The 26921-nt window shown below is 43.7% G+C and overlaps 1 protein-coding gene across 7 annotated transcripts in view; it reads right to left on the bottom strand.

Annotated features, from left to right (window-relative positions):
• Positions 1-26921, bottom strand: part of LOC6500508 (hemicentin-2) — a 102983-nt gene that overhangs the window by 8350 nt on the left and 67712 nt on the right. For 4 of the 7 annotated variants that reach the window (XM_032449841.2, XM_032449842.1, XM_044714036.1 and 1 more), the window contains 12 exons: positions 26252-26495; positions 26025-26168; positions 25534-25728; positions 25022-25170; positions 24735-24846; positions 24535-24655; positions 21988-22151; positions 20294-20452; positions 19063-19236; positions 18434-18547; positions 17147-17180; positions 15716-15944 (listed from right to left, as the gene is read on the bottom strand). In XM_032449841.2, coding sequence (XP_032305732.1) covers positions 15716-15944; positions 17147-17180; positions 18434-18547; positions 19063-19236; positions 20294-20452; positions 21988-22151; positions 24535-24655; positions 24735-24846; positions 25022-25170; positions 25534-25728; positions 26025-26168; positions 26252-26495 — 1839 coding nt within the window. Of the gene's footprint in view, positions 1-6041; positions 7200-15715; positions 15945-17146; positions 17181-18433; positions 18548-19062; positions 19237-20293; positions 20453-21987; positions 22152-24534; positions 24656-24734; positions 24847-25021; positions 25171-25533; positions 25729-26024; positions 26169-26251; positions 26496-26921 lie in introns of those variants that run through there. The other 3 variants (XM_014911104.3, XM_032449844.2, XM_032449843.1) reach the window with 3 other exon arrangements.

Genomic DNA, 26921 nt, shown 5'->3' with positions numbered 1-26921 from the left:
AATTATATTTATAGTGGTCCTGTTGGCGGAAACTTTGGCAAGCGCACACTCACACCTACACACACTTGGCCATTTTCCCATGAAGCATGCCATTTATGACATCCGCGTACCAAAAGTACAAAAAAAAAAGAAAATGGAAGGCTGAAGAATAGGGAATGGTAGCGCATAAAAAGCATATTAAATGCCTTTCGCCTGTCGCCATTGTTTTCGGTGCCTTAGTCTTCCAAGCAGCTAGAATCTGGAACCGAAGTCCCGAGCCACGAGTCAGGAGTGCGAAGTCCGGGGCTTTTTGTTTGTCATCTTTTAATGGCGCAATTAGAGCGCACAGAATGCGTTTACTGAAATCCGAGCGGCTGCTGCTACTGCCACGTTGCCAGGCATCATAAAGGATTTTTAATAATACAAATTACAATAGACACAAACACAAACACCAACACACATGGCAGCAGCAAATTGCGTATACGGCGTGTGGCACTTTGAAACAAAAACCGAACCACGACAATGCAAAGTTCGGTCGATGGGCGTGGCAGTTGTCTGCCAAGTCGAGTTCGACTCGCTGTTTGTTGTTTGCTGTAATTTGATGCGCCATTGTTTTCCTTAATCCCACTGCAGGACTTCGCCCCCTCCAATTCAGTTTGCTTTTGCAGCGACAGTCGGGAATCCTGTCTTTTTTACCCACTTTTCTATGGCACTGTCTCTGCGTTTAGTTTTCGCTTCCGAGCCATTGCTATGCAATTTCGGGCACCGCCTTGAGCGTAATTTATGCGCGCATTGTTTCTTCATTTTGCGGGACTTGTTATTAGTTTCCTGGCAAAGGGGTAGCTGGTGGCAGCAACTCAGGAGTGGTTGCAGCAGCTGCAGGAATTTATGGGCTCTCAGTTGTTTTACAGCTCTCGCAGTTCACGTGGCCTGTGGCCCAAAAGTAAACTCCTGCCGCCACCGCCGCCGCCGAGCCAACTTTCAGAGCATTCAAATTGTTTTCTGATTTTCAGACAGCATTATTTGCCGAATGGCCAAATTAAACACTTTAAGACGCCGAGAATCGGATCGACTGGCTCGATGAACTCGGAGCGGAAATGCACACGCAATAAATTATGGCTGCAAGAAATGGAGTGGGATAGAATCGAATAAAGCAGCTCCAACTGGATCGCAATGGAAAATGGGGGAGCAGTGGGTCGGTAGTGCAACATAAATCCATTTTGGAAATTTATGGTGCATTGAACTTAAAACGAAATACAATAAAATCTTCTGCATGCCGCTCGTCCGATGCAGCGAACTTTCAGCACCACTGAGACGGAAACAAAGATGCATAAAAATAATCAAATTTATGTCGGCGTTGCATACTCTTCTTTTTCCTCCGAATGGTAATCTTCATTTTAGAATGTTTTTAGAAAAAATCATAATAAAAAGTATGAATTAAATATCTTCTGCTCAAATAATTTTTATGAAGTCTATTTGTATGTGAAAAATGAATGGACTCTTAAAGCAGAAGGACATTCTTTGATAAATAGCTTTCTCTTTCAAATGGTTTAAATATTTTTCGAGTGAGTGCGTAAATTAGTTACTTATTCATTACTATATCTAGTAATTAACTAGTTCAATACGAGAGAAAAATAAAAATAAATGATTTTTTAATGAAAACCAATAAACAAATTTGATATTATTATAGTGCATTGATGACTTCGCCTCAGGGTCCAAAAATTCATTGCTTTTTTCTGTATTTTCCCCACACATTTTCCCACGCACGAGCAGCAGTAGACCAACAGCAAGAGGGGAAAGAGAAGTCCACCCAGAGATGTAATAAAATTAATGCCAAGGCATTATATGTTCTTTTCCAAACTGAGTCGTCCTGCCTGCCAGGATGTCGTCGAGTCTGTCGACTCGTATTTGCGAATGCAATGAGCCATTAAAGCACCGTTGAAAGAAGGCACACAAATAACGAGGCCTTAAGAAAGCAACAACACGGGAGTCAACTGTCGAGTGGAATAAATCATTTCTGGCCCATATGCAGGCCAGCTACTTTTAGCCATATTTTAAGAAGCTTGCTAAAGAGAATACCATATGTGGGGGGAACTGGTTGGGAAGCTTACGACAGTACTTACGCTATTTTATTTATTTATTATTGTCATAAGGTGCTCAGACAATTTTAAGAGCTCACAAGGCGCTTTCCGCTGCGAATTTTCGTATGAACATACAACTGCTTAATACCATAGAAAGATTCAATCAAAGTTGTGCCGGTGCAACGAGCTTTATCTTAGTATTTATATTTTTGTGCAATATTAGTGCAGAGGCTGTGAGAGAGACGGTGCGGCTGGTGAAAGTATAATTCAATTGGGAAATTTATAATAAGTGCATTTGCGTTCGGAAACTGATATTAAAGCAAAATAAACTTTGCCAATGCAGAAAAAAATTGTATTAAAATAAACGTAATATAGGTAAAATAATACGGAGCACAACAACTAACAGGCGACAGAAGCGAGACAGACAGAGAGACACAGAAAGAGATGGAAGTTTAGAGATAATATAAATTATAATTTTTGTTTGTGGCTGCAGGTGAAATGCTTAATTCAATTTTACTCAATTTACGTTAATATTTTTTGCTAGCTAAAACATTTCAAATTGCAATTAACCAAACAAAAAACTGTGTATTTACAATTAAAAACTTTTTCTCTCTCCACCAACTAGTTGGCAACAACACGAAAAAAGCTAAAACGGAGTTGTTGTTGCCATATGTAAATTACTTTCGGGGTGTCGGGACGAGGTGGTGCACATCTGAAGCTCTAAGGACTAAGGGCTAGGGCTAAGGGTGTTAAAATGCACGGGTAATTATGCTTGGCTTAGAGGCTACGACAACAAAAGCTTTGAAAAAAATGTATGGCTTTTGGGCGGGATGGTAGCTGGATAGCTGGTTGGATTGGGATCGGGGGCGTGGTCTCGGTTAGTTGGGTAGGCGTGTTACTAGTTTTGGCTGTTTTTTGCCCTTGTCTCTAGCGGGTACAGTGACGATGATGATGGTGGCTGGTGCTGGGGAAACATTAATTCATTTACAAACTTAAATTGAACGTGAAATTATTAATTGCTTGCTTAATTAATTTATGAGTTTTTCAGTGGCATCTGTGCCGTGTCAGTGCAAAATAGTGAGAGAGACATTCGGAAATATACAGCTAGCTATACGTATAAAAAGAGGTTGGTGGTGCAGCTAAGCAAATTGTCAATATCAAGTATACGCCATGTGTGCCATGATCAGGGAATGTTCGAAAATGAGATAAAAAAATGTCGTATGTGCGCAGGAATGTATAGTATTATGTCTTGGACATGTGTAGAAGTAATGTGATTCAGAGTTTCAGTGTCTTTGGGGAGTTTCCTTGAGTATCACAAGAAAGACATTCAGTTAAAATTACATTATGCACTGGATGATGCGTACACTAGTGGCTAGATTGTAGTATAATTCATCGTATAGGTAAATATTTATTGATATATAGTTGGTGTTTAATTAGATTATTGGACACAAGTATCGAAACGAAATGAGACGAAAGTAAAACTCCAATAAAACGTTCGCATTTCGCTTGCACCACATAACAAATCATGACTCAGCTCATCGAAATTTGTAGTGTTTGGGGAACATAGAGTATATAATATAGGTAGTAGGTAGTATTTTAATTGGCAAACCACGATCATCAATCATCAATCAGCGAGCGAACGGGCGAACGAACGAGGAACGAATGGCAGCAACTTCCGGCAGGATAAATACATATTATTATATATATATATATGTATATGTGTTTGCGGGTGTGACTGTGACTGTTACTGTGACTGTGACGGAGTGTATGCTTGGATATATAGATATCAAAGTAAAAATTCAATTCAGTTCATTCGCTTATTATTACATCATGGAAAGTTCATCAAAAGAGAAAGTAAAATGTAATCCTTTACATAAATATTCATTAATATAAGATGTACATATCGTAAAGATATATGTATGTGGATTTTATATATATATATATGTATATATTCAAGGTCAGTCGTCAATCAATCAATCCATAATTAAACAATTTACATGTATGCGTATATATATAGAGAGAGACACAAGAGACAGAGAGAGTGAGAGAGGAACAAGACGAGGGTATTTGGCTGGGTGGGGTTTGCTCACCAAGTCCACGTAATCGAAATCAAAATACACTGAAACCAAAAATCATTTCGAATGGGTTGGGGGCTCTCGGAAGTATCAAATCAAAATTTTCGGTTGCTCTGATTTTTATTTATTTTACTTTCATATCGCTGCATCCTTTCTCGAATGAGCTTTGCTTTTATTATCTATATTTATTGAGTCTAGCTGAATCCGGTTGCCTGCTTCCGGCGATGGTCAGTTGTTGGTCGTAATCGCTTGAAAGAATCTCATACGTGGAAATTGGTGAATGATTAGTAACTAAGTTTGGTTAACACAAATCACAGACATTACTTAAAAAGGTTTCGCATTCAAAGTCATATTCAAATTCTTATTGAAGCATATGCCAAAGGTGGTAAGTGTGTGTTTTCTTTTTTTGGTGGGAGAGTGTATGTTTGAGTCTGTGTCTAGGTGTCTATGTGTCTATGTGTCTATGTGTCTAAGTGTCTAGGTGTCTAGCTGGGCGTGGTCATCTGATGGTATCCAAGATCGAATAATGTTCTTGATCTACTAACTCATCAAAACTGCCGATGGCATGTGTTAAAAATATCGTTTTCAATCAACTAAGAAAAATGGAGGATTGGGTGTCTTGTGATGGATGGCGGTAGAATCGTAGGTGGTAGATGGTAGGTTGGTGGGGAAAAAAAATCGGCGCACTGAGCTTTAAAAAATTCATAACGTTTGGGCGGGAAAATGGGGCAGTGGCGGGATAACTGGGAGCGCAGAGCTCTCATGAATAAATCAGAACTGAAAAAACGAAAAACATGTTTTATTGTTCCATATCCATCCGTACATACAAAGAGAAAATTATCCAAATGTTTGCACAAGGCACGGCACATGGCACATGGCACATGGAACACACACACACGCGCATTCGAACGCACGCACACAGACAGCGACATAGTGGGAATACAATGAACGAAATCAATATTAATAATAATGCCCAATGCAATATTAATGGGAAACTCAACTGAAAAAGTATTAAGGCACACAGAACTGAGTACATGTGAATACGAGTATGAATTAATATTAACACGCACACACGCATTCGCAATTAAATTGTTTTTATTCGTTATAAATTTCATTCATAATGTGTTACTTATGCTTTTTTCCCTCCTTGCACTTTTTTTTGTAATAGTTTTTCGTTTTTTTTTCTATAAATTACTTGCTCTGCATTATTAATAATTATTGTATAAATATTTATATAACTTATTTGTTTGCAGGGTTTCTGTTTTTAGTTTTCTTGCTTAAACAATTCCATAAAGATTGCTATAAATAAAGTACGAACAAATAAACCAAAATGCCACAAACACGAGACAGAGCTAGAGCCAAAATGGGAATATAATGGATATTTAAAACTAAATCGATTAAAACTAGTACGAGTGTGTGTGTTGCTGGTGTACGAAGGGGAATAATGGGTACTCTAAGGGCTAGTTTGACTAATTTTGTCTGCAAGGACGGTAATCAAAGTCTTCTAGTAACTTATTGATCAAGGAAATGCAGATTTTCAATATTAAAAGATTGTAATTATTGCGGAAAATTTCCCAAAACTAATTTCAACGACTGTTTACGTTTTGAATGCAAATTTTAATATTACGTCCTGATAAAGGGTCAATTATTATTTTCCTAATAATCCATTGCATTAATGAAGTCCACGGGTAACAACGGGTTTACCTAAACTATGGACACCATCTGAAAAAGGTTTTTAAAACTAAAAAAATAAAAGCTTGGTGCAGGAGAAAAAACTCGGAGGAAGGTGAGTAAAAACATCAGCACTTGCAGAAGTTAGTAAAAATAAACGCAAAAACAAAACAGTTACAAAAATCAGATTCGTTTTATTGAAAATAAATCGTTTTTGCTAAAATAAATATTATGATTAAGATTAATGATTTTATTATACATAAACATAAATTAATACAAGGTGCATACATTTATACATTGCTCTGAATGGAGATTCAACTAAAATCGTTTCGACTTGGATCAAGCTTCGGTTTCGGTATCGTCTTCGGCCTCGCTCTGATCTTGGCTCGACCTCGGTATTTGAATTCTAATTGGCGTCTGCAGACGCTCGGTTTCGTATATTTTTACCTTTAACTAAATGTAAGGGGATAAATGTAGGCTTGCTTAAATATTAATTTGGTATAAAAATAACACACAAAATTCAAAATACAAAAGTACAAAAGGTGTGGCAGTACAAATTGGACATTTAACATACAAATCAAAACAAATAATCAAGCTCAGAACCACTAAACCGAAAATTGGTTACACACACTTATGGGGGGCTTATCATACCATACACAAATGAGGTGGACAAACAAATTAAATTAAATATTCTTTGACACAACTTTACCCTTTGCTTTGCACGCAAACAAATATTGAACGTGATTTTGAATGAAACTGTAGTCCGAGGAAAAAATCGGTGTCCAAATCGAATAACGTTCCGTGAAAATATTGAACAATTTTAATATGCACAAAGTGCATGTTGCTCTTTTTCCGATTTCTGCACTCCTTTTCTTTTTTTTAATTTTGTTAATTAAATAAAACGTTTTTTTTATCCTTTTTTTCATTCGGACTTTAATTAATTTCTGTGCGAATACTATTTAAAGAGAATGTCGTTCGACAATACACGAATTTATTTATGGCTCGGACATGAATGCAAACCAATTTTGTGACTGACAGCGGAATGAAATTATTATAATTGCGCATTATGATGATTGCTGTTGTGGCGATGGTGTTATTATTGTTATTATTTGCACTGCTTTTTGATTTGTTTGCGCTCTGATGCGAATTATTCAGCAAATCGAGTGTGGGAGTGGATGGCCCAATGGATTCGAAAGCTCGACTCGGTCCTTAATTGCTTGTAATTAACTACCATAATTGCCGCAGAAAAATTGTTCAAACTGGCGGAGCGTGAAATGTGAACAGATACATTCGACACAATATTGATCTTCAAGAACTGTTTGCTATTCATTTACGAAGGATATCTCTTGATCTCTTTTTGATTGGCTTCAGGTTTTTAAAGCCCAATTTATAGCTGCATGGTTTTTGCGAAAATTTTTAAAAAGTATTAGTTTCTTCCGAGTATCTAAGCCATATCCTTGTGAGTGAAAAAGTGCTTTGCTTGTGTGAGGGTGAGCATGCGTGTGCCATTGCTTGGGGGGAATGTGGGGGTGTGGCAATGTACTGGTGTGTGTGTGTGTGTGTGCAGTCCAAAAGATTGCAACAAATACCTGCAAAGGTGAAAGCTTGGATTTGGATTCGACCATCTCTTTTCGGCCTCTTGGCACTGCATAACCAAGGAAACAAGACATTTTTGAAAGTTATGAAGCATTTCACATGGATCAACAGCTAATTGGATTATGCGATTAGCAAGAAACATTCTTCATCTTGGCATGCAGCTCCCGATCTGTTTGTTTTCAGTTAAAGGCATAGGGCGCGCAAAATTGCTAAATGATGCAATGGAAACGTTTTGTTGACTCGGGAAAATTACGCTGCGCTTAACAAATTGCATGGAAATGTCTGCGCCAGCAGACGGATGGGCCAAAACTTTTGGCCAACTTAAGACGGACTGGTCTTGGTTCTGGTCTTGGCCGAGTCCGGGTACTGGTCCTGATCCCGAATCTGTTTCTGGTACTGGGGGCCATTTGTCGGGTAGAAGTTGCAAGTTGCTTGTGATTTATGCACTGACAGTTTGTGGTGCGTGCCTGGGCCTTTTATTTATGAGTTTTGTTTCTGTTTCTTCCTTGGAACGCAAACAAATGTAAAAGTATGCAAAATATAATGGTATTTTCTCTGGGCTCTTCAATCCGTCTGCTTTCTTTTCTCTGCGGTTAATTAAAATGCAGGAAAACTTTCGGATCAAATTGTTACACAGGACACAGAAAACAGTACTCACACCACACACGCATACACATGCCGCACTAGCCAGGATTCAAAATGCAAAGAAACGAAATTACCTCATGTGTGTATGGGTGCACGCACACGCAGTCATCCAAGGATATTGTAAGTAGTAAACAAGTAGTAAAATCTGATGTATGTACTTGCGGCAATAAAAATAATCACAAGAATCGTAAAAGGGAGGCAGGAAGCAAGGCAAAATCATAACAATAATAACAACACGAATAAGGTGTGAGCGATGAGCAGGACAGAGAGAGAGAGAGAGAGAGAGAGAAAGGTAGGTAAACACAGAAAGAGATAGATATGTGGAAAAGCACACAAAAATCTGGTTACAGACGTTCACATTCTCAGTTTGCGGTTACATTCTCAGCTTGGCTGCGATTCAGCTAAGGACAAGAAAAAACAAAAATGAGGATAAGGATGGCCGGTCGGTGGGAAGAGGGTTAAACGAAAAGATAAGGCCAAAACATGTTGCAGGTTGTTAATCAAACAAACAAGCAGACAAACACACGACAAGCTAACGTTGCATGTTGGACAAAACGAAAGTGTAAATATTTTCGACACGCGCGCGCCCAAAAGCAGGCAATAAAAACTTGATTATGGAATTCGCATTGCTGGCTCGCATGTTTCTTGTTTTTGCTTTTGATTGTGGTTGTATTTGTGTTGATGCTTATGTTTTTGCTAAAGACTGTCACATACAAAAGTGTTTTCTGGACGGAAACGGAAATGGTAACTCAAGTACACATACATACATACATACATATAAGAATGTAAAAATACTAACGTAAGGGCAAAAGGATAACAGAAATAGAAAAGCCAAACCAAAAAATTGGAATTAATATAAAACGTTTTTGGGGAACGTAACTGGAATTGTTTTGAGTTGCACAAAATGCATCGAGCACAGACAGTTGTTTACTGGATTACAGCATTACAGCATTACTGGATTACTGATTACTGGATTATTTGCTTTGATTTAATGCTTTACATGGTTCATTGAGGGGCGGGCAAGGTAAAAACATTCCGCTTGGTGTGAAATAGAGTACTTTTGGTAATATCTTTTTATGTTTTTGATTTTGTTCGAGTATTACAATATAGTTAGTTGTTGCACCTTCGGGAATCTCAATCTCATATCGAAAAGGAAAACTAATCGAATCGAATAAATGTCGGTAGTAGTAGTATTTTGTAGTAGTAGTAGTAACATCATTAACATAAGTTATACATACATATACATAATGTAAACTAAATGAGCATTAGCATGTTAACGTAAAACATAATGAATGCGTTCAAGATCACCTACACATACATACGCTGTATGTATCAATAGGTACCATATATATTTATATATATAAATAATATATATATAACTATATATATTTATTTACGTGTGTGTAATGTAGAAAATGCTATATATATATATATATCGTACTTAAATAAATTCGGCCATTGGCCTCTGATTTTTTGTCATTTTTGGTTTTCCTTCATCTTGCATTACTTAAACGTAAACAAACGTAAACACACGAACATAGGACTTAGGCATTATAGGTATATATGTGTAAAAGTATATAGAAATAAGTATATAGAAAAGTGGAAAAAATTTAAGTTGTACAAATGCACGCTTGGCGGCAGTTCTTGTCCTGGGCACAGGTATATTCAAATCGAGTGTGCAGGTGTATCTGTATCCGTATCTGTCGGTTCGTGTCCATTGGCAGTCGGTAAGTTAACAAAAATACGGCTCAACTAACAGTGGTTGTTTTTACAATTTCACATTAGCTCTCTATCTGCTAACTTTATCACTGAAGTAAAACAGTATTTTTCACATAAAACTTCGATGTAAGCTATTTCCTTAATGGCCATTTTATCCTTCAGACAGAAAAACTAAATGCAGTGCTATCGTATGCAAAATATTTTGATTTGAATTCACACCTACTTACGACAAAAGCTATTGGACATTTGTATACACCTAGATGAGGTCTACGGGGATGGTGACATTCCTGCTATGGGCAAGAGATTTATGGCCGGGCAAGACAAATGAGTTGGCCATATCAGCGGTCAAAATTAATGTTAAGATACCTGTCTCTCCATCCATCTTATCCCCGCATCAGTGGAGCTGCAATCGCATCTCCTTGTTGTCGTCAAAGTATGTAATTTTAATTTGACTTTTATTAATTTATATGTTGCATCATGTCGCTGCAGATGCGAGGCGACTCTGCCTTTGCCGATAAGTTGATGGTGAGCCATAAAGCAGCCAATGAATTATTATTGTTGCCGGCGAGCAAACAGCCATTGAGGCGGCACCAGGCATTAAGCCCACATATACAATCGGCGAAGGACGGGGGCCACACCGTGGAGAATGGCGAGTGGACAGGAACGTTGACAGGACGAGAACTTGCACAGAGTCCTGGGCATGCATTATGCAGCAATTGCTGTTGTCAACTGACAGTGCTGCGAATTCAGTGAAGGCAGCTGCTGCCTGCCAGTAAATTAAGCGGAAAAGTGTGTTGCGGCAAAGGGTGGTTCGGGGCTCGGATTGGCATCGGGGATCGGGTATAAAGAGGAACCCAACAAAAAGTGAGGCAACACGATCTGTACGATGCCTGGTCGCTGGCAGTATTATTTGCTGCAGTCGGAAATAACTCAACCGCAAATGAGATAAATTGCGCGCACACAGATAATTGCATGGAGGCCCCCAGACGGCGTTGTGGCATGGAAATGAAATACATTGCACAAACGGAGAGTTGGATTCTTTTTTTCGTAGCCCAGTATCCCGCCGTCTCTCAGCTTTTTGCAATTTTCATGCGAGTGTATTTCGCTTTCCGCAAAGCATTCAGCATGTTTGTTACTCCCCAGAGTGTGCGAGTGTGTGTGTGTATTTTTTTTTTGGCCACTGTGAAAATATTTATGTGGTTGCGAAACACAAAAATACCAACGAACGGAGGGACGGATGTGTAATGAGAAAATATTGCGCATACGCACTGTAGGCTCATTAAAGTCGATCGCTGATGGCACTCGCCTGGCCTGCTCCGGCTTCAAAAAAACTTCAGTCGGCTAAGAGTTGTAGTTGTATTTACAATCGGAAAATTTCCAAAGTTTCCTCTGCAAATCAATTTTGTTTAACATAATTACACGTTCTCGAGCAAGTGAATTTTTCATTTCGTTTCGATTCGTTTCGTTTTATCGAGTGGAAGCTCTTAGTGCTCTTGATTTTCCTTTATAGAATTCAACAAACTCCGTCAGGAGTTCAGTTTTCTTTCGCTGAACTTTATATAAATACGAATATAATATGTAGATACTTGATAAAGGTATGTAGTTGTAGTTATGTACTTTATGGTACTTGTAGTAACTTTGCTCAAGTTGGTTTACAAAATGAGAAACATAACATCGATTGTGGGGGCGGCTAATTGAAGTTGAGTTTGAAAAACGCTGTTATTCCCGAAGGATATGGGTGACTTACGCACAATAGTATTGTACACTTTACGGATATAAATACATACATACATACACATACACTAGAGAGGAGAACGCGTAACATGGATGCGTGTATTGATTTAACTATAAATTTGATTTATGCTGCCTCGCTAAGATTGTGACTAATAAATTTAGGCTATGCTCTATGCTAAACACGAATCGTATGTCTTTCTTCACCGCAATCATTAAATCTTTGTCGGTTTTAATTGAATTGTTGCATTATTGTCGTAGTTTACGTTAATTTATCCTCCTAACATAATCAACTGGATAAGCATCGGTCTATGCAAACGATTTCACTTTCTCCCCTTTATATAATCCTTAATTTTTTGTTGTCTGATATATTGTTATCTGATATGATACGAATAATTGGCTTCTCGGCCCTCTGCGCCTGTTTCCCCTCCACGTATATTACACATCGAACGGTAGTTGTTCGGTATCTATAAGTTTGTATCTGTAGCTGTACACACGAGTTCTAATCAGCGTAGAAGCAAATGTGCCAATTTGTAATTGTAATTTTTGGCAAGGCAAACAAAAAACGAACGAGAAAGAAACAACTTGCAATTCGATGACTCCCCGCCCGTGCTTCATTCCTTCCTCCGTCGCTATATCTGTGTATCCTGTGAGAGTGTATCCCCCCCTATCGATTGGCCGCTAACACTCGTACTCCAGGATGAACCCCTCCCCTCCCTTGGACGAGGACCTCGCATGTTGCTGGTGGGCTGCCGTCGTTCCGCTGGTCGAGGCTGCTGCTCTGCTCAAATTTACTTGCGACAACATTGCGGTGGCCGTTAATTTGCCATTGTAAGCGAGGGCGGGCGTCAGTGTGGGTGTGGCACTGGCAACGGGCGTGACCGCGCCGTGGCCGTAATAGTTGAGAGCGGAGGTGAGCGGTACGGGTTGCTGCTGCTGTTGCTGCTGCTGCTGCTGGCCACGACGGAGCTGATGCTGCTGCTTGGCCATGTAATCTGTGCTGGTATTTGCTGTTGAATTTCGCAACGCGATGAAGGTGTCAAAGTTGTCCGCGGTGGAGGAGGCATTCGAAGTACTGGAGTTGCGCCGATTGCTCCCCAAATGATGGTGCTGCTGCTTGGCGCCGGTGGGTTGCAGTTGCATATTGAGCTTTAGTTGGTGCTGTTGCTGCTGCTGCTGGTGCTGCGACATTGACGAGTTTGATGAGGAGGAATTCGACAACGAAGAGGAGTTGACGGAATGCGCAGGCGGATGCTGCTGCTGATTTGCATAGTATTTGCGCAAATTCTCCAGCATGTAGCGATTGTTTGCATTTCCGGCTGAACTGCTGCCGCTACTGCCAGGAACCGCTACTGCTGCTGTTGCGGCTGCTACCGCTGCTGCTGTTTCAGCTCCTAATCCCGGCTGTACTGTTGCTGCGGTGGGCGGTAGCGGCATCGATATCTGCTGCTTGGAGCTGGTGGCATAAAGGGCATCCGTGCTCTGCCCTGGCAGAGCCAAATTGATGACACTGCCTGTTGCAGCTGGTAGCTGGATTGTGGTTGCTGTTGCTCCGGATGCTCTTGACGCAGTCGTCGGTGTCTGCTGCTGCTCCATTTCCAGGCCATTTCCATAGCGAGAGGGGGTTTTGACACCCCTTGCTGTCCTTTCTCGAGTCCTTTCCCGGCCCCCCGCATGATAGCTGCGAGCATAGTGAGCCTCCATTAGGTCCGCCCTCCGCTGGCGTGACGGGTATGCACCCTCCTCCGGCTCCTCTCCTTCCCCGGACCTGCCAAAGCCGTAGAACTCTCCCCTTTGGTAGAGGGAGGAGGTGGAACGTTGGTATTCCCTGCGACTTCCTCGCTCCCGCTGAAAGTGGTCCAGGTAGCTTTCCCCACCGCTTAAGCCACCACCGCCTGCCAGGAGACTCTGGTCCTCCAGCGAGTCCTCAGCCTGCTGGTGTAGCAAGTGCTGATTGAGGGATTGGTAGAAAGTGCTCTCGGCCAGATTCTCATTATAGGATGCCGCACTATTTGGCTGATGCCAATCAGCATCCTCGCACTCGTTTACGCTGACTCGGATGCGTACGTCGCGGGCCAAGTAATCGGGCTTTCCTCCGTCCTCTACAGTCCTGCCCCTCACCTCATCCACCTCGGCCGCCTCGTCCTCATCATCGTCATCGTAAAAGTACGTAGCTGATTTGGCGCTTTCCGCCAGCAGCAGGTCCTCGCTCTCCTCCAAAGCCAAGGCATAGCTCGTTAAGTTGTCAAAGTAGTATTCGCACATTTTGTCCGGGTGCTCGTAGCGGAGATCCTCCTCCTTTTCCTTTCTGGCAGTAGCAGTGGTAGTGGTGGTAGTGGGTCCACTGAACACAGAGGCGTAGTCGGAACTGCTCATCGAGTCCGAGTTTAAGGCTGAGCTCCTGACCTTCGACTTGGACGCAATGGGCAGTGTGCCGAGGTTCTCGTAATTGACCCCATAATTGGCCGCCTGGGATTGACTTCTCTTGTGGCGCAATCGTCTGGGCGATGCGGTCTCCTTCTCCGGCGCCAGATCCGTGTCCGTATCTGGATTGGCCTGTTTAGCCAGGGCTCTTCTTTGGGCGCCACTTACCCTGCCCACTGAGTGGGCCGTCTGCTTCGTGGTGCTCAACTGGTGGTCGAAGTTCTGCTCTAGATATGCGTCTAGGTAGTGCAGGTTCTTGCTGAGGTCGATCTCCGACTTGTAGCTCTTGTAGATGGTGGCCTGCTTGCAGCGCGACTCGTAGCTGGAGATATGCGCCCGGTCGCTGATAAAGCGGAAGCTCTCGTCCTTGGCCAGCGTGTGGAAGCCGCTGAATTCCGAACCACCTATCGATCCACCATCGCCATGGCCTGCCTTGAAATTCCGACATTTGTCACGAATCTTTTGGATTCCCTGTCGCGTCTTGGCCTGCAGGCGTTCGAAGTAATTCGCTTTGGTTACTGGAGAAGTGCTGGTATGGTGGTTTAGTCGTGGGTGGTAGGCCGTGTGCTGAATGTCGTAGGCCCCGCCGCCCGAAGTGCGCATGCTTTGGATACTTTGCGTCCTGTTGGGGTAGCTCAGCTTGAGCTTGGGCAGCGAGGGCGGTTCCTCGGCGGCCCGGTGATGCAGCTTGCGCAATGACAGCTGCTTGAAAATGGCCTTCGACCTCTTGGGCTTGCCGCTTCCTGAAGGGACTCTCCTACCGGCCAAGTCCTCCGATTCGCTGACAAAGTCCTGTCTTTCAAAGCGACGCACTGGTACTCCGTGCAGGTAGTGGTGCTCCGGCGCGGGATTCGGCTGCCTTGAGGACTCAAAAAGCCGGCGGAGACCCCGACCGGTGCCTTGGCGCTGGGGGCGACCACTGCGCGCATTGGCCGCACAACGTAGTCGGGTGTTTACGCTCAGGGTGAGGATCTCGTCGTCGTGGAAGATGGAGAAGGGGTTCGTGATCACCGTGGAGCTGTCAGCGGATGCTACCATAGCCCCCGCCTGATTAGCGGAGGGCGTGAGACTGCTTACGGATCTAGTCTTAAGGCTAACGCTACTCCTAGGCCTACTTATGGCTACTCCTTCCTGCTGCTTACTCTCTAGTACAACTACAACTTTGGCTTCACTGTGTTGGTTCGGGTGCGGCATGGCCTGAAGACGCCCCGCCACCTGGCCCAAATCCGTCTCGGAGCGGGAGCGGGACCGGTGGGGTGCCGGCCTACGCTGGCGGTGGAGCTCTTTGAGGGAGTTGCTCTGCTTGCGGAAGCGGTAGAACGGATTATTAATGCTCAGCTTCTGGAGCAAGACCTGCGTCTCCTCAGGGGTCAGAGGTCCCGCCGCTTCCCCGACCACTGGGTCACCCCCGCTGGTAACGTTCAGATGGAGCAGCTTGGCTGCCGCCTGGGGCTTTATCTCCCTATTCATATTGTTCTCCAAGTCTTTCCTGCTACTCAACGAACTGCTGCCCTCACTGTTGTTGCTGCTGCTGCTACTTTTGGCTACCTCTAAGGGATTAGTCTGGCTATCGCTATTGGTCAGTGCCGTTGTGGTTGTGGAACTTTTGTTGTTGTTGTTCAGGATGACATTACTGTCATCCAGTAGTTGTTGCTCGTCATGTTCGTCCTGTTCGTTCTGTGTGTTCTGTTGTTCATGTTCGTGTTTGTGTTGCGTTTGCTGTTCGTTGGTATCACTATCAATTGCCTGCTAGACTCTAGTGGGCGGTTGTAATATCATTGCAGCCATGCGTACCTTCATTGCCTCCGGCGATCCGTGGCCCGGATACTGCTGCTGCGGATGCTGGGACGCGGCGTGGAGGGCTGCCGCCGCCGCAGCAGCCGCCTGCTGTTGCTGTTGTGCCTGTTGTTGCTGTTGCTGCTGCTGCTGCTGGTGATGATGGAAGCCGGCGGGCGTGGTGTAAATCGAATCTCCTTGAGGGCCACTCGTGCTATCCGAGCGGGATTTCAAATCAGCTTTCTCGCTGCGGGCGAAACGGGGAACGGGAGAAATAAAGAGACAGAGCAGACGAAATCGTTATCGAAAATTGTTTGCCCAAGTGACAATTGTGTGGGTGGCGGCTAAGTGGTTGGGTGGGCTTGCTATCACTGATTGCCAAATTGTATCCCTCACGCATATCTGAATATCTATTTAGTTTTGCCGCCGGCAATTGTTTACTTGGGGTTTAGGAAATGAGATACCCCCTGCCCTCCTCTCAATGCTTTCCTATCCGAGATTGGAGCAGAAACTCGGCCTAAATGAGCCAACCGACATCGGTGGCATACAAAACGAATTTTTGGCTAAATGTGGTCGATAGTCGATGGCCAATGGACTTGGCTGGAACGGAAATTCAAAATACATTTCCGGTCTCCTTTCCATATTGATCCATGTGGTACGGCGGGTCTATAGTTACGTAGATGAAATACTAGTAATTTAAAACTCCTAAACAAGACCCACTGTGGGAGGCCACGAGGGGCGAATGGCCAAACAACCACTCATAACTCATGTTACCGGGGCCGTATTTCCATGAGCGATGGGTTGACCCACTCTCTTCCGTTTTGTTATTATTCGGAAACAAAGAAATATTTCAATACTCTAAATATTGAAAGGGTTTTGTAAAATAGAATGTGAGACTTTAGGAATTTTAAACTGACAATCAAAACAGAAATGTGTGGTCTACTAAAGTAAAATATTTATAGGAGCTATGTCTTTGAAACCCAATAACTTTCAAAGTATATTAAAATAGGAAAAAATAGGTCAAAAGCCCCAAAGACTTTCTACCTGATGTTAGAGTATTACTGCTGGCTTTCTTGACCAAACAAAAAGTTGGCTGCCAAAAAGGCAAACCCACTCGCACTCTGCCACCCACTGCATATATTGAATATATGAAAAATGTATAATATTTTATGTTCCAAGCACAGACGCACACACACACGGTTGGGAAAAGCATTTTTCATTGTTCCAGTGCCCTGCATGGGTTACTGAGCTGCCGGATGCGGCCAGTAGGGGCGCATAAATTGGCACGCCAGCGCCACCTGTTGGCTGTTGGAGTCGCTGCATAAAAATATATCAAAACGGTCATTTATCTATGGCTCTAGTGGAAAAGCGAGCCAACGGGTGTGCGAGCGTGTGTGTTTCGGCGAGAACGGGCCGAAAGGGGTGTGTACGTATTACGCTTCAACTTACCTGTCTTTATCCGATGATTTATAGCCCGTGGAACCTGCACCCGGTGAGGAGCGTGAAAGAAAAGGGGAGAAAATTTCATATTAGAACTCGCAATATTCAGGAATATAAATTCCGTCCATTATAGGTAGGGTGTTGTGTGAAGGGTGTGGTTGGTTGTCAGTGTCTGGTTGCAAAATAGTAGAAATTAGCTGTGAAAATACCGCTGGCAATTTACAATCGGACAGATAGACAGACAGATATTTGTTAAATTTTACCCCAACATTGTGATAAATGAGCCGGCGACTTATTGATTGCCAGGAACGTGCAAATTCCCGCAGAGGCGTTTGCAAATTTTGATGGATCTCGTTGGGGTGGTCTCGGCATCCCCAACAATCCATCTAGTCGCATATAGTATCTGGGAGTATCAGGTCGCACTTGAGAGATCTGTCAAGCGGCATTTGACAACTGGAAGGCAGCTGCACCAGTCAGACAGCCAGTCAAATTGACAGCTTGATTGACAACTGAAAAATTGCGATTAGGTGCAGGGGCTCAGCTCTCGAAGTGTATACAGATCCAGACAAGAAGGTTGTGTGCCGGAGCACCTCGAATGTCCTTGGGCAATGGCAAAGTTCCTCCAGTCTTCCAGTCCTTGCCCTCCGCTCGCGACTCCCTGTGCAAATTGTTTTACAATTGTAAAAAGTTTTGTCTGCGTTTTGATTTCTAATTAGGCAGTGCCCGAGCTTAAAGTTTCTTTTCGCAGACATCGCTGGCAGAAGCGGTGGATGCGGTGGAAGAGCTAAAAATGTTGGGGCTGCAAACAAAAAGGCAGCTCGAAACCCTTAACCCTTTTGTTATGGGAGGCAAAGGAGAACAAGGAAGCGGAGACTGACCGCAGGCGTTGGACGCTAATGAATATTTTATGAGATTTATTTGAGTTTCAAGTTTCTACTAGAAAAGTAAAATAAAAAGGCGAATACAAACACTCTCACACACACACAAAGAAAAGTAGGAGACGCATCCATCCTGGCAGCCATTTTTTCCGCCATTTCCCCAGCTGCCGTCTCGCATTTCACTTCTTTGTGTTCTGGCAAGTTTTTGTGTTTTTGCAATTAGTGTGACAGCGGTCAGGGGGAGGGTGTAGAGTGCCAAGGGAGGGATAAAACAGGCGTCGTAATGAAGAGAGAAGTTTTAATTGTCGCGGCCTTGACAGCCAGGCGGTGCAATTAATACAGGCCCGATGATTGTTCAGCTTCTGACTCGTCCCGGAATTCGTCCCCACCACTCCTCCCGTTTAACCACAAAACTTACCCTTGAAGCAGCATCTCTTGCTCTTGATGGCATAAATGCAGAGGCATACCAGCAGTAGAATGGCCGCCATGCAGCCCCCGGCCACGCCCATTAAATAGCTCATCTCGTAAGGTTCTGTCCGTCCGGCAGATTTGGGCGGATGATTTCACATTCGATGTGGTTGAAGTTATTGTCGTTGTGGTGGCATCGTGTTGAATTTGCAAACATTAAATGGAATTTTCGTTTTTATACGTATGAGTTACGGCATATTTGAGTATTGTAAATGTGAATGTTTTTAATTAAAATCGATGGAAATTGATGTAATGGATATGAAAACATTTAATGAGGTTGCATACACTCAGAAACACTATGTGAGCTATACTTTTAGTTAAAATTAAGATATAAATTTCAAAAGACTAACGACTGAGACTGATCTACCTTTGAAATTAAATACTTCAATAAATACATTTTCTCTTAAAATTAATCCAATAAAAGGTAATGAAACGGAAATGGTTTCTGAGTGAACACAAGAGCAGTAAATATTAAATTTCAGTAAATATTAAATATTTAAAGAGCAACTTTCAAGTGATGTGGTTCAGGTGCTATGAATGACTGATGGGGTGAATAAAATAAATAAAAAGTCTATGCACCTGCAAACGTACCCTCCACAATCAGGTGAATGGCGTGGCGATCGGTGCCCCGCTCGTTCTCCACCTCTAGGTAGTAGAGCCTCGAGTCGTGCTCGTTCGTGTGGAGGATATTCAGGGTGGACTGGTAGCAGTCCTCGCGGCTGTCCGGCTGCATGTCGTCGGCCCGGAAGCGATCTGTGGGGAAGGAAGCAAACGGATTGTTCTTACTCTGCGAACGGCTTATGCGGCTGGCTAAGTAATTGCACTAGAATTGCACACAATTTGTCGGCGTCCGACATTAATCATTCGACTCGATGGGCTAACTAGCAGGGGAACACTGTAGTGGATACGAAATGCCAAGGAGTGAGAGCCAACGGATGGCTCGCAATGTGAATCGCTTGATTTGTGTCAGTGGCAGGAGAACACGCTGGATTACACGCACGAAGGGCATCCAAGGATGGACACGGGCAGACAAGCTGAAAATGAAGAATAATGCGGACTAGTGCAATCCACGCACCAGTGGTGCCAAAACGGTTGCCTTATATTGGAGTTGAAACTCTGTTTCTAAACACCATACTATACTAGTAATTATTTTTTTAAATTTTGTATTAAATCCTTAGGCAACATCGTATAAGTCTGACAACATATTCCTTAAAAATATATTATTTGTATTGCGAGCTAAGTAAAAGAAAAGTAAGATTTCTGAAACCAATGAAAGGCAACACTGTAGTTCAAGTTCAAAGTTCGTGATAGCGAGGAGGAGTGAGCCGTGATGCAGTTGCAGCTGCCGGCGGATGCACATCCAAAAAGACTTTCTACTGGAATACGGGCAGTGGTATGTGTTGGTTGTCTGTTGCAGCTCGGATTACCGGCGGCTGACAGGCGTGGGAAGTCTGCTCGCGGCTACCCCATTTCTCCCCATCCCACCCAAATGGGTAGAAACCCCATGAAACACGGACATGACACTGGCAGCTTCTCCAATCTCCGACTCCAATTTCGACTCCGTTCGGTCATGTAATTTGTCTTGATTTGCGGAACTCCTGAATAGCGAGTACACCAAACATTTTTCGAAGCGGGTAATCTAATGAGCCCTCGAGCCTGCAAAGCCGCGCTAATTGAATTCCGAATAGGCAAAACTAAGGTTCTGGACCTAATTGCATTAACCGTTACGCCGGTCGACAGTCGTCGGTCAACAGAGCGGATGCTTAACCCCGAACGGTAACTGTCTATCAAATCAAATAAGTATACGCACCGATGCCCGAGCCGGCCTCCAGACGCAAAGAGCCCCACTCCCAGGCGACGCGGAGGGGCCGTGGATCCGCACAGACGACCATGTTGAGGACGGCGGCCTCTCCCCTCTTGACGGTGATGGTTTGCGGAGAGGGGTGCAGGCGCAGCACCTGAGGGGCACCTGCAAAGACAGCGGAAATAAGGTGAAAAATGCACGGAGGAGCCGAGTTTAGTTCGGTCAGATGACATTTTAATTGAGTTGGAGGGGCTGATGGTGGTGTGGCGGTGCGGCACAACGCAATCGACGAGCTGCACAGCCGGAGATAATTTTATTAGACGGTTAAGGGGTTCAGTGTTCCATCCTTTTACGTTTTAATTGGTTTACGGATTCCATTCTTTCCAAGGAGTCATTTGTGAAAGTTGAATTCCCATTTTTGCATTTTCTGAATCTACGCAAGCATTTAATATTTCCATAAATATTAAATGCAACTTGGTATATTATTTTTCACTTTTTTAAGGTGCAAAATAGCCAGCAGACCAAGGTGTCCATTTAAATAAACAAATCATAAAAAAAAAATTATCGCAACATGGTCGCATATTTAAATTTGACAAATAAACGCTAAAGGCCATGTTTTTTCATTATGTCATCTTGCCAAGGCATAAATAAAGTTGAGATATATTCGTCAAATAATGAGATCCTCTGGCTTATTTAATTTTTTGCCGGCATTTTCGCACGCTGCGATGGTTAGTGGGTTTTTTAGTGCTTGGCACACAATCACATATACCCGGAGAGTGCACATATATGTATAAATAGGAAAGTTTTTTTTATACATAATATATATTGTTCGTGTGCTTTTATTTTTGTGCATTTTTTTGTCGCCGACTCTGCTAAATTGCTCGTGTCCTTGGCTGGTCATAAATTATGTACGTGCTGTGGTATTCAGCACTAAATTTAAATATTTCTTGCTTCTCCTTTTTTTTAGAGTTCTTTCTTTATACTTTTTTTTTTAGTTCGTTGTCCAGTTTTTCGCTCGCGGCAGTAGATGTTCCTCTTTTTTTCGCTGGCGCTGCGGTCATAAGTTCATTTTGATTTTGTGTTACGTTTTGGTTTAGTCCGTTGCCCAGTTGCAAGTTGCCGGCCACCACGAAATTGTGTGGCAGGGACAGCGGAAAAGCGGGAAACTGGAGAAACTAGGAGGTGGCAACGCAAGCGCTTAAAATGTTTTGCAGGCGCTTTCCGGTTGCAGCTTTTAATGGAGTTTTGTTAGTTGTTTTAAGTGTGCATTAGTTGCACGGGAGCAGCACGAGGGGCGGACTTAAATGAGTAGCCCGAGGTGGAATACGTTTGTTTTTTTCCGGTTGCGTTGTCACCTTCTCTGTGGCTATGCTGGTCATCTCCATGACATTGTTCTCCATTCCAGTCTGGGCAAAAATTGACATCGAAAAAATACACAAAAAGAAAAACTAACGAAGGGGGTACATGGAGATTTATGACCGCAAACATAGTCCGTTCTTTAACCCCAAATACTCTCTCCACCGGGTTGATAGCCAATCCTGTCTCGGAGGTACTCCGTCAGATAGGAGGGAATTGGGAGTTCGTGCAGCATCATCCTGGTTGTTTGCATGTTTTGTAACTTGCCGTTGTCGTCATATTTTGTGGCGTTGCGGTTTTTATGGCCACACCACACAAGCTCCACAGATATGTTATGGACTTACCCACAACTTGCAGCGACACCGGATCGGATATGGCCACCCGCTCCTGGCCGTTGATGTAGCTGGTGGCTCGGCACTCGTAGTCTCCCTGGTACTCGTAGGTGACGTTGTCCATGACCAATCGGGACTCTGAGCCACGTTCCACATATTTGGAGCCATGGGCAATTCTGTAAGGGAGAAGATACAAAATGCAAGTGTTGAATTAGTCGGTTTAAAAACATGGGATGCTGAAATACCTATAAAGAATTTTATTGTACTTAATGATAAATATTAAAATCTATTGATAAATCGCTATATCTGTTAATTGTAAATGCGCGTTGCCACAGCAAGGATTTTTCAATCGGTTGCACGACCATTTATGCCACATACTTTGCTCCAGCTCTTTGAAGTCTCTGTGTCAGAAAAAATGAAAATGCATGTAGAAGCCAACATTCTTGTCTCGTCTCCCTATCAGCTACCCCCTTTCCCTCCTCTTACTGATTTCACTACTCCCATGTGTCCCACAGGACGGGTGCAATCCCTGCTTGGCAATATTGAAAATTGCGTATGCGTATGAGTTATTTTTCGGTGCAGGCTGCCAGGCTGCGAGGCTCGTTGGCCAAAGAGATGCTGCACAGAAATATTTGATACATTTTTAATATGAGAAATGCCTTTCAAGCTGCGAGAAGGCTTTTCTCCCCCAGCTCCAATAGAGATTCCTTTTTGGGGAAGCCGGAAAAAAAATGCTGCCAACCGATACATTCATTCTGGTGGCGTTTAAAGTGCCAAGCAGGATCTTTAAGTAAGAGGTCCTTTGGCAACCCCGGCAATTAAAAGCAATAAATTAGAAAGCCATTGAAATGCAAATCGCCAAAGTCGGAAAAGTTTGGCACGGCTCTTTATTTTGGCTTCGTTTATTCGCCAGGGTACTGGCGGGACAGGAACAGAGAAATCACGTAAATCAAAGTGACAGAACTCCGTGTCCAGTGCCATGTCCTTGAGTGCCTCATTTGCAAGACGACCGCCCAACGGTTGCAGTTTTAGAACAGTGCAAGGACACCTGGGAGGAGATTAAGGAGTCTCGAGCATACGTCGTCCTGTCAGCGGCTCACTTCGTGGCATTGATTTATTACCCAGACGCCCCAGCGGGCGTTTGCCGCTGTTTACTCAGCACGGCACGCGCCATTTAATTTCCAGGCGGTCTAGGGGGTAGTCGGTGGGTGGCCTAGGGGCTGCTCCGCTCAAAGTACATGCGTGGAAATTAGTTTTCAACAATTGACATTTAATTTCTGATAAACACGCGCGCTCGCTTGCTTCATTAAGTCAACACGTCAATGTGTTGCATGTGGCATTCGTTATTAGATGGCGACACCTTCGCATAACAACATCCGCTTCCCCGAGGCCCCCAACCCCAGACCCGATCACGATCTGCCACAGCCGTATATGTTTTATGTTGCCCCGATTGTCTGGGGGCAAGTGCAAACAAATGGAATCACAAAAATCACGTATTTACGTGGCAGTGGCAAAGAGCTCTGTGGGGTAAGAGGCCTTAGAGAGAGGAGGCTAGCAGGCAGAATGAGATGGATAACTATAGACAATCATATGCGCGGGGAGTGTTTGGATTTTTCCACAGAATTTTCCTGCTTTGCATATTAATGCAAAACGACATCAAGGACCAAAGTCGAAACGGAAGGAGCCTAATCCGGCATGTATTATGGATGGCTTATTGCTACCCTGGCGAATGGAGGGCATGATCGACCCGTCAAGGTTAGAATATTTTATTTCATAATTTTCTTTTGATCACATATTTGAATGATGAATTAAGCACTCTTTAAAACTCATGATTTTGTAAATGAGTTGATCAACTAGAAAGTATCCTTACAATTCTATATCAAATTTTAGTCCTTCTTCGTATACCTTTCCCTTGTTACATAAAATTTCCGTTGGGTAGCTAATTAAAATTACGCAAAATATCAACAACCCCTGGAGAAGCATTTGAAGGCGTCTTAAATGGAAATGTGCAACAGGAAACGTGCTCACGTAAGAGGAAAAGGTTGTTTTTCCAACGAAACCGCCATCAAAAGAAAACTCCATCGTAGCTTTACGTAATTATTGCACAAAGTGCATGCATAATTAGGACTGTGTACAAATAAACAGATACTAAATGCTACAGATATTAAACAGGCTAAATGCAGAAACCATAGGGCGTGCCACAGAAAATAAATTTAGCGTCAATTTTATGTGGCTCCATGAGTTTTTGTACATCTTGAAGGGGATCCCCCAGGAAAATTTAACAATCATACAGGGATCATACAGAAAATTTTCAAAATTTCAGATTTTGATGCAGATTTGTGAAGAATCGATCTACAAATCGTTTAAGGTATTCGGCTCAAGAAACGGATAGTTTTTGGCAAAGATATAGCGTTCGATGGCGGCCTATATTGTGCCTGTTGTTATATTAATTTTTGCAAATTATCGCTAGTGTTTTCCGTGGCACCACTGTATATCTTAATTGGTAAATAATATGCTGGAGATGTCAATAGGAATATATTTATGTGAAATTCAACTCACCTCTGTACCCATTTGAAAGATGGCATGGGATTACCGTCGGCCAGGCACTCGAAGGCGGCGGGACTGAAGAGCGGAGCGGTGGTGAGGCGGTCTGGGCCAGCTGAAACAATTTTGGGCGGATCTGGAAATGCAAGGGGCAACGGAGACCAGAGCTAAGTGAAAACTTTGTCCAAGGTAAACAGTGCATTCGGGATACGTACACTTAACATCCAACTGCACCGACAGTTGCTCGGAGGTGCCCACCGAGTTCTGCGCCTGGCAGGTGTACAGTCCGGCATCCCGACGTCCGACGGGACGCAATTGCAGGGTTTCCTGTGGCAGAAGGAGAAGATTTTAATACAATTACAAATTTCTGTTTCACTCCAGATAAATACCCAGCACGGAGCGGGGCTGGCTCCCCTGTTTCAGAGTGCGGGGGCAATTTAGAAACAACATAAACAAGAAAGAGGAGCAGCTGAGCAGCTCGGAGACCGGGACCAGAACTCACCTGCAGGCTGGCTATCTCGGAGCGACCCGCCCGTCGCCAGACGATGCTGGCCGGTGGATTGGCATCGGCCACACACCGCAGGATGAGCGCATCCTTGTCCTCCTCCAAGTCGATTTCCGGCGAGCCAATTAGACGAATGCTCGGCGCGTCTGCAAAATGGAGGAAACGAAGAAATGGCAAAATGTAGACGTTCAAAACAAAAACAGCAATAGAAATCAGGCACCAGAAACAGAAACAGCAACAAGCCAAGTCAACAAGCCGGATGGCTGCTTCTGGGAGGACAAGTAAACTCTTGAATTGCTCAGCAAAAACAGGAAATTGCAGAAAATTGTTGTTAATTTAATTGTTACAAACTGTGTTGACCATGTCTTTGTCTCCGCTGTTGATTCGGCGCTGCTGTTTCTGTATCTACCCTGGGTTGTCTTGACTTTAAGCCAAATCAAATGATGTCGAGGATACTCGACTGCGTCTAGTCAGTAGTACAGTTTGCTTATCGTTATCGCACCACTCACATTTCACATCCAGCCTCGCCTCCACAGCCACCGACTTGGCCGAGTAGGACTCGTGGAAGGCGGCACACCGCAGAATATCTCCGTGCCGCTCTCGCATCGCCGAAATCTGCACCACCGAGGTGGCCGACCAGGTGCGGGGATTATCAGGCTCCGTGGCATTCGTCTGTGGGTGGATGGGTGAGATCTCCTGGTCGCCTGCATGGTGGAGAATGGAATGCAAATTAATTAACATAACAATGACCGGTAGATAACAACTGAAATCAGGGAAATGTCGGTTAATCGTGCACTCAAAAAAACTTCTGGATTGGAGACAGTTATTGGTAGTTGGAAAAATACATATACAGCTTTTATAATTTTCAGGAAATAATATGTTATTTTTCTACATATTCTCTACACCATTTTAGATTATTTAAAAGAAGACTATCAAGTACAATTTTTATTTTTTTAAGTGCTTGATGAACAGGCGTGAAATGCTTGAATGCAACACTTACCCAAATACCATTTCAGGGTGGCCGGAGGATTGCCGTAATGGGAGACGCACTTGACCGTCGCCGTGGCGCCGGCATCTGCGGTGATATTGTGTCCCGGGGGCACGTGGACCGCCTCGTACTCGAGTCTTGGTCGCTGTGGCGCCACTGGAAAAACAAGGGAAATAATTAGAAGACAGGCCCCTTTTATGCACAAACTAGGCAGCTCATGCAGGAGTCTGGGCACTTACCACGTACAACCAGACGCACTGGCTGGCTGGTCAGGGCGTCCTGGGTGGTGAAGTCGCTGGCCGTCACCTGGCACTCCCACAGACCGTCGTCAAAGTCCAGGGTGGCCGAGCGGATCCACAAGGAGCAGTCGCCGCCAACTTGCACCGGTGGCGGCGGATGAAGGTCCAGATGCAGGACATTGCCATTGTCGTTAGTCGGCAGACGTGAGGCCCATTCGTATTTCTTCGTGTAGATGCCAACGGGCTGGACAGGGTGAAAAATTGATTCGTTTAGTGTCTGGACGGAACATTGTGGCAGGGAGCGGCCCTGATAGGGAGAAGGGGACATCATGGATGACGGCGTTGAAATGAACTGGGCGTCGTCTGCTACATGTTTAGCATGTTTAACTTTTCGATGCAGTCAGGCGTCTAATTTGGTCTCCGATTTGCACAAGCATACACGGACAAATGGGCCCAATCCCAGTCCGATTTCCACCCACAATCGCCCTTTTCCCCTCGCAGGACCATCAGCCACCACCGTCGTGTCATTTGGCTTCGTTTTCAGTCGCTCTCCAGCCGCTTCTGTCCGTAAATTGGCATTAGTTTGTTTGCTAATTGGAAATTACATTACAATTAGTGATCTCTGAGCGTCCCATCGTTCGCATTTAAGTATTTATGGGTACAAGCCGAC

This window comes from Drosophila ananassae, chromosome 2L (genome assembly GCF_017639315.1).
Source record: "Drosophila ananassae strain 14024-0371.13 chromosome 2L, ASM1763931v2, whole genome shotgun sequence".
Lineage (NCBI taxonomy): Eukaryota > Metazoa > Arthropoda > Insecta > Diptera > Drosophilidae > Drosophila > Drosophila ananassae.
The sequence above is the reverse complement of the archived record's forward strand: the minus strand, read 5'-3'. Positions and strand labels throughout refer to the sequence as shown.